Genomic DNA, 8,220 nt, shown 5'->3' with positions numbered 1-8,220 from the left:
TCCAGGATTTATATATATCCTGCCTTTCTCCCGCAATGGGATTCAAATTCAGATTTTAACAATGTCAGATCAGGGAGCAGTTGAGATGGATGGGTGAGTGCACTTCAGCAACCTTTCATGGATCATTTTCAGATAGTTACATAGTTTTAGTGACCCGTCTATGAACCTCAACCAAGAAAGGTCCCCTCCTGGCAAAGGGTGGGAGGGTATTAAGGAGCCTGACGCAGGTGGCAGAATTGGCATTTGGGTCTGGAAGAGAGGAAAGGCATTGATGGAAAGGTAGCCCAAGCATTGCACACTGCTGGAGTGTTGGAGTGCCTTCACTAGGGCACCTTGGAAGCGCCAAGCTCTCTCCATACAAAAGGATTTGTTAAAATACATATATGTGTGTGAATCATTAGATCCTGTTGGACTTTTGGACAAGGAGATCAACTGAGATCTGTCTGGGATCACCCACAAGCCAAAGGTTTGCAGACCTGTTTGAATTCTTGGCAGATTGACTTGGAAAAGACTTCTAGGCCTTTGGAGAGGTAAGGCTGACGCGGTTTTGGGGCACCTTTTGGGTGAGAAATACATATATTATTTTGGCACTTGGTTGTTATATCTTTGAATCTGACTTCTGGGAACCCTTCTTGACTTGCTTTCTTGGGAGCACCTTTTAAGGAGATTTATATTGTTTTCTTCCTCCAAAAAAAGTTTTAAATGGATTATTATTATTAAATGGATTAAATGAGTACCCAGACTGTTGGGGGCAAATTAGCTTACTTGCTAATTAGTTTACTTGCTGTTCACCGCTATGATCTTTGGAATAGCGGTATATAAATAAAACAAATTATTATTATTATTATTTCTTTCGACAATAAAAATCTAGCAAACGTAAAGGTAGACATGCTAGTTGGGGATCCTGGGAGTTGCGATCCAAACCAGACACTTTCCCAGCTTTTCTGATCCAAGCTGTGAATGCTATATCAAGTTTCTAAATATTCCAACAGATAGATTAGATAGATAGATAGATAGATAGATAGATAGATAGATAGAGTTTTTGACAAAGCTGGAAGAGGGGGATTTGGGGGATCCCTGGTGCCAAGCCAAAGAGGCACTGTAGCAGTTGACTCTCCTATCAAGGAGTTTGCTTGGCAGGATCTGTTCGGAGTAGGTTTGTCCTTGTCTTCCCCCTGAGGATAAATATAATAGGATAGGATAGAATAATAGAATAGAAAAGAATAAATAGAATATTATGGTCATAGACCAGCACACCCCTGAGGCCGAGAGAGTGTGACTTGCCTAATGCCCCTTTTGTTGTTGTTGCAGGTGTGAGAAAACCATGGAACAAGACCCCAATGCCGAGGCGACTGCCGCCGTGGAGCAGCAAGGGTCCTCCGAGGCTCAGGGCTCAGAGGGTACCACAAAACCCCTCACCAAAGCCATCAGACCGCCCTTCACCTACACGGCCCTGATCGCGTTGGCCCTGCGGGAGAGCCCCGAAGGCCGGCTCCCTTTGCGCGCCATCTACCGTGCCATCACCAGGCGCTTCCCTTACTACCGCTTGGAAGAGAAAGGCTGGCAGAACTGTGTGCGACACAATCTCAGCCTCAACGAGTGCTTCCTCAAGGTGCCCATGCCAAGGGGTGAGGGCAAAAGGGGCAACCTGTGGAGCATCAATCCGGCTTTCCAAAGCGCCTTCGAGAGGGGCAACTACCGGGGATGGAGGAGACGTGCCCGGGTACCCCAAGTACCCCCTCCACCACCTCCTTTTCCTTACTACTTCCATTACCAGCCTCCTAGCCCTCCTCCACCCACCAGGTACCTGCTCCATGCCCCTGTCGCACTTCCCCAGCCCTACTCCATCGATGGGTACAGGGCTCACCCTCCACTCTTTCCCAGTGGAGTGGAAACCTTCAACCCCTTGCCTCCTTTCCCTCCTTCTCCTATCTCTCCCCATGGCTGGGTTTGGCAAGAGGGGCCCTACTCCCAGATGGACCTTTGAGCCTCACCTCAAAAAAGCAAGGGCCCATCATGACCAGTTGTAAGTGATGGTTCTAGTCCTGTGCAGGGAAAAGGATCCAGAAATGCTCTATACCAGAGAGAACAAGGAAGCTTCTTTTGCTTGTTTTGGATCACCAGTTCTTTCCAAGGCTTGCACCCACATTATTCATGCATTTGGATACTGCTTTATCCGCCATGGCTCCATGCAATGGAATTTGTAGTTCGGGGAGATGTTTCTCCTCTATCAAAAAGCACTGGGTCCATTACAAATCCCAACCTTCCAAAGGATGGAGCCATGGTAGTTAAAACTGCATCCAACAGCATTCATTTTGCAATGTGGCCACAGGACTTGAAAACCAAGGTCCATGTTTCCTTGAAAACGGAGTTGACACGTGTTTTGGTCAGCCCCGCTCCTCTGCTCTCTGTGTACAAGTTCATGTTGTTATTGTTGTTTTAGAAGGTGACATTATTTGTCTATACCTGGAGATCTCAGGATGGAAGAAGGACCATTGAAAAAGAACAATCCAGAGAACAACCAGCGCTACACAAAAACCTTACAATCCTATACAGAGCACATCATTTCTGTCGGTTGTCACAAAAGCCATGGGTAGAGGAGCAGCACAGGTTAAGCTACATTTCAGCAGTTGGCAACTGCACCATGACTGCCTTTGTTTCCTTTGGAAAGGTCTCTCTGGAGGAACCATACGGTCGTCTTTCACATGAAATCCAAGGAGCAAGACCTCAAGAATTTTGGACCTAGACTGGCTTGATTTTGGACTGGTTCTGGGTTTGTGCCACCACAGCATTGCCAACTTTTCGATCAACCCTCGCTACTATGCCTCTAATACTGGGAGAAGGGAGCATTTTGCCTCCTTCCAGCTGTTGTTGGACTGCAACTCCTAGCATCCCTCAACATCATAGATGGTGGCAGTACAACAGCAGAGGATGGTTGCAAAGTTGGCAACCAGAGAAAAATCAAAGGTGCCCTATCCTATTTGGAACAAGCCTCCAGTACAGTTCAATTTAAATGTATAACCAACTGATACAGCTTTTCTCTAGTACAATACAATACTACAATAGGGAGCTTGACCTGTTGAATTTCTTCCCATTCTTTTGCTGCATAGGAGCACAAGGGCAAAATAAGAGAAGTGGATTAAAATTGGTAACTTGGCAATAGTGCCTAAACCATTGTGCCTGACTTTGTTAGAACAACCCTAACTGATCCTAAATAAGGATTGTTTTCAGGTGATATACCATGCTTTGAATTAAGAGGACCACATCCTTTGGAGGAAAGTGTTATGGGAAACGTATTCAATGTGAGTTTTATACTGTTTTGTCTATTGACCAGGAGCTAAGCGAACCGCCCTGATCTATGGAAGGGCGGTATAAAAATAATAAATTTATTATTTATTATTTATTAAAAATAAGGGAATTAAGTCTGTGAAAAGCAGCTTGTGAAAGGAACTGCACAATTTGTGTATGTTTTGTACAAAGTTTGGAAGAGCCATTGTGGCTGGTGTTTGGAGCAGTGCCTTTAATTCTGGCTTTAGCTATTTCTTTGCAGTTTCAATTGTGTTAATTTAGTTTTATATATGTAATTACACACACATACAGAGAAAGAGAAAGACATACAATATATATATATATAATTCCCCTTTGTATGAAACTTTGGACAGATAAAATATTTGCTTGGTGCCATTGTAGGTTAAGTTGTTCCCTTGGCATTTTTTGGCTTTTGCAATGTTGAAAGGGAAGGGATAAGAGAGAATTTCATGTTCAAACAAATCTGAGAATCCCAAGGATTGATTGGAAAATAAAATATGAATTGCCAACTTATTAACCTGGATTCTGTGCCATTGCCTTTAACCAAAATCTGTTTTGTGGACACCAGCAAAGGTATCTTCTCTGATTCTTATCTTAAAATGAAGTAGATAATATTGCTGGGAGGAATTAAATGTTTGTAGGGTTACATATATGACTATATATTCTTATGCCTTTTGAACTTTCCCTGTTGCGCCACATTTGTGGCTCTGTTTTTTTATGGTTACTGGAAAAATAAATTGTTTTTTTAAAACAACTGCTGCCGTTTTGACTCTCCATTGGTGGGTATAGATCTTTTTCTCCCTGAACCATAATGGTATTATTTGGGCCCATACAGACAGGCCAAAATAAAGCTGCTTCGGGTCACATTGAACTGGAGCATGGCTTTGGTGCAGCTTTCGGACTCATAGGACACATGCATAATTTAAACAGCATACCTCCAATGTGACCTGAAGCAACTTTATTTTGTTCTATCTGTATGGGGCCATTTATTTCCTGTTTATTGGTTGCATGTATATCCTTTGAAATCAAGGCCATATACATTGCTGTCTTATTTTCTAAGTCCTGGTGGAAAGAGACAGAAATCAGACTGACTTTGTGTGCATTTGCTTTCAGTTCAATTGGCTTTATTTATTTGATTTCTTTATTTCAAGGATTGGTATTCCCCACCTTTCTCCCAATGCAGGGGTCAAGGCGGGTTACAATAATAGAGCTAAAGCATTGATCGCAACAGTTAAAAATATATATAATTAAATATTGCTGATATTGAAAGGTAGGTTGCAAACAGCATCGTTAATAAAACCTTGAAATGTCTGGTGACCCCATGAATTTCACAAGGTTTTCTCAGGCAAGGGATACTCAGAGGTGGTTTTTGCCACATCCTTCATCTGAAATATATATCCGACAACCTCTAGTTGTTCCTCGGTGGTCTCCCATCCAAGTACCAACCAGGCCTGTCCCAGCTTAGCTTCTGAGATCAGCTGGAATCTGATGCTTTTTGGAAGCATTTAGGTCCCATAAATGTCTTGTTGTGCTTTTTGTAGCCACAAGGTGGCACTGCAGGGTCATTTTATTATTATTATTTCTTTAATTCTTATTCCAATTTACAATTGATAATAAAATGCATTTGTGCCAAAAGAAATATATTCTATTATTATTGTTGCTATTATTATTATTCTTTTTTATATAACGCTGTACATACATACAATAAAATAGATAAAGTAAAATTTTCCCCCCTTCATTTTAAAATGGATTATTACTGTATTTATATTGGTTTTCCTTCCTGAGCACTGGATATTGAAGATGATAAGATTTAAGTGATAAAAGTCTATACAAACTGGACAAACGCGGTGTGTGTGTGTGTGTGTGTGTGTGTATCTATATATGAAAAACTGGCTATGGAGTTTGTCACAGCAGGGCTAATTAAAGAGCGCATTTAAAGTGTCCCGCAAATAAAGCAAAAATGGTGAGTAATTGTGCGAATGATTATCACACGCAGTTGCACAGATAGCGATATCAGAAACGCATTGTCCTTAAAATCCCAAAAGTTAAAAAATGTGCATAAATGCTTATTTGTGACCGCTTTGACGGCAGGATTTGGGTGACGTGTGAAACCGTTTCGCGTAGTTGTGTGGTTTTTCCAGGTTGATAAATGTCCGACCTCCTTTGTGTGATAAACTCCTACACTGAATATTTGGATGCTTATGCTGTACATTATATTTTGTAAAGCAAGCGGTGACGAGTGCGAGGCCCGCACACACACACACCTTTCTGACCTCAAAAGGTCTTAGAGCGGCCCTTTTTGCCCAAACAAAGCCCTAAAAATCTCATTACTGAGAGCAGGCGCCTTTCGTTTCCTCTCAGATCGACGGATTTCCCCTCTTTTGGGGGTTTTCTTCGGCCCACGTTTCCCGTCATTGCTAGTAACTTTTGGTAAACCTGTGGTAAAAAAAAATGTGGCGCGGCGATAATTCTAATATCTTTTTCCTCTTTTTTGCCGTATCTGACTTCCTTTGGGGTTTCGTCTGTGTGTGTGTGTGTTATTGTTTTTTAACACAACACTTCTCTAAATTAGAAAGAAGCTGGAGATGACAAAGGCGATTAAAAAAGCAACTACTTTGCCACCGTTTCTTCACACAACGAAGTGGGAGATTTGGCGCTTCTGGAACATTCTTGCGCCAACACACAAACCCTTGCCGTCTACACTGTAGAAATAATGCAGTTCGATACCGCTTTAGCAATTGCGAGTACGTTTCCGTACCGCTTACTTTGGTCCGAAACACACTGCAGGAATAATCCACTTTGAGACCGCTTTAGCAGCCCTGGTTCGTTGCGAGGGGATCCTGGGAATTGTAGTTTATTGTGGCACCAACGGAGGAAACGCACAAAACTACCATTCCCAAGATTCCCAGGGCTGTTAAAGCGGCCTCAAAGTGGGTTATTTTTGCACTATGTTTGGAACCTTTAAAGACTTTGGCTCCTGCCAAACTGGGGGCAGTTGGCGACAAAAAAAGAGGCTTGGGAAACTTGGAGCCTTTTCAAGCATCTAATGGACAGAGGCGAGAAAGCGGATGCTTTTAAAAGAGCGTTTCTTCGTCACAGACAAGACAAACAGGAAGCCTGGCAGGGTCTTTGGAGACTTCCACATCTGGGCAGATGTTTTGTTTTCGTGCACCATCTGCATCTCCTGTTTTGGGGGAGCGTTGCAATGAACAACAAAGCGGGGATGAAACACCCTTCTAGAATTAAATCAGGTGCAGGAAAGAAGGCTGAAAAGCAAGAGGGAGTGATCCTCTTCTTAAACTTGACATTCAGGCCTAGTCTACACATTTAAAATACACTTGTCCCTCTGCATTCGCTAGGGTCAGGGGCACAAGACCCCCGTGAATATAGAGAAACCGTAACAAAAACACCATGTTTTTACCCGAAAGGGCACTACCTCTCTAGGAATCTCTGGGTCCTCCAGTTCAACTCTGTGGTCAACGTCTGACAGACATTGACCATAGAGTTGTGCTGGAGGAGCTACAAAGGCCTAGTAGAGTGTCCTCTCTAGGAATCTAGGTCTTTCAATGCAACTATTAGTTCAAGTTGACCATAGAGTTGTGCTGGAGGAGCTACAAAGGCCTAGGAGAGTGTCCTCTCTAGGAATCTAGTCTTTCAGTGCAACTTTTAGTTCAAGTTGACCATAGAGTTGCGCTGGTGGATCTAGATATTCCTAGAGAGGACATATTAATCAAATCTGTGAATAATCATGGCGTGGGGAGTTAAACCCAGGTCTCTCCAGTCCTATGTCAGCATTCGAACCCCTGTCTCTCCCCCATTCCTCAGGGGGGTTTGGGCATATGCTTCTTGAACAGGAAAAACACTTCTAAGTTAATAACGCTTTTCAAAAGCTGTGCTGAGGGAAAGGAGGTTAACACCGTTCAAAATAAGTTCTTAAACGCTATGTTAGAACCGGTGTGATGTTTGAGTAAATGGACTACAACTCTGGGTTTGATTCCCAGCTTGACCATTAAAACCAGTTGGGCAAGTCACACTCTCTCAGCCTCAAGGGAAGGCAATGGCTAACCTCCTCTGAACAAATCTCCCCTAGAAAAACTTGTGATACGTTTGCGTTAGGGTTGCCATAAGTCAGAAACGACAACAACAACAACAAGGTTTATCTGACTTGTCTATTTCGCTCTACATCCATATTCTTGGTTTGGAGTTGGAGAAAACATTTGCTGAAACGTATTGAGCCACTCTTCTTTTTCTGGTGTGCATCCCTATTATTTCCATGTTATTTCTGCCTTTGGTACTACATTCTCCATTCAAGACGTAGCACCCAGAAGCACGGCTACTTTATAAACAGAGGTTTTATTGTGGTATATATTAATGTTTTCCTTCTATTGATGGCAACCAAACCAGACACAACAGGTCTCTCTTTTTTCTTTTCCCCCTTGTAACAAAAAATGCATAGAACTACATTACATTTAGGGCAGCTACAGGCCTTGTAGTTGCAAAATAATGTTTGCCTAGTAGGGTATAAGCATAAAACAGCCATGTCTGATGATTCAGAAGAAGAACAGAAAGCAGAGCTCCTCTGGTAAACAGCCACTTTCTGAAAGAGCTGCACAACCATAACAACAAGTTTTTTGTTTGTTTTGTATGTTTGTGGTTTTCAAAAAAGAGGAAAAAAAGACTCAAGACAACCGTAGCAATTTCTTGCATGCGATTCAGTTTTGCAATTAAATAAGGAAATAAATAAATGTACACATTCCCAAGGAGCGTGCCTTAAAGTGGTGATCGTTTAATTTGCAAACGGAGATTTGTTGTTGTGAATTGTCCTAAAGTTGACTTTGACCTGTGGATGAGAGACATCCAGGAGTGTGGTGTTGCATTAGAACACAAATGTCATTATATTTCCATGCACCG

The 8,220-nt window shown here is 42.4% G+C and overlaps 1 protein-coding gene across 2 annotated transcripts; it reads left to right on the top strand.

Moving 5' to 3' along the window:
* The first annotated feature begins 67 nt into the window (after positions 1 to 67).
* LOC121936663 (forkhead box protein I2-like) lies at positions 68 to 4,063 on the top strand. 2 transcript variants are annotated; one of them, XM_042479109.1, is made up of 2 exons: positions 68 to 530; positions 1,312 to 4,063. In XM_042479109.1, the coding sequence occupies exon 2, from the start codon at positions 1,325 to 1,327 to the stop codon at positions 1,985 to 1,987; it is 663 nt and encodes a 220-aa protein (XP_042335043.1). In that variant the 5' UTR covers positions 68 to 530; positions 1,312 to 1,324; the 3' UTR covers positions 1,988 to 4,063. The 2 variants fall into 2 exon arrangements, with proteins under 2 accessions (XP_042335043.1, XP_042335044.1); XM_042479110.1 differs by having other exon boundaries at positions 68 to 1,803; positions 2,444 to 4,063.
* Positions 4,064 to 8,220: the final 4,157 nt, after the last annotated feature.

This window comes from Sceloporus undulatus, chromosome 7 (genome assembly GCF_019175285.1).
Source record: "Sceloporus undulatus isolate JIND9_A2432 ecotype Alabama chromosome 7, SceUnd_v1.1, whole genome shotgun sequence".
Classification (NCBI taxonomy): domain Eukaryota; kingdom Metazoa; phylum Chordata; class Lepidosauria; order Squamata; family Phrynosomatidae; genus Sceloporus; species Sceloporus undulatus.
Note: the sequence above shows the minus strand (reverse complement) of the source record. Positions and strands in the feature narration are given on the sequence as shown.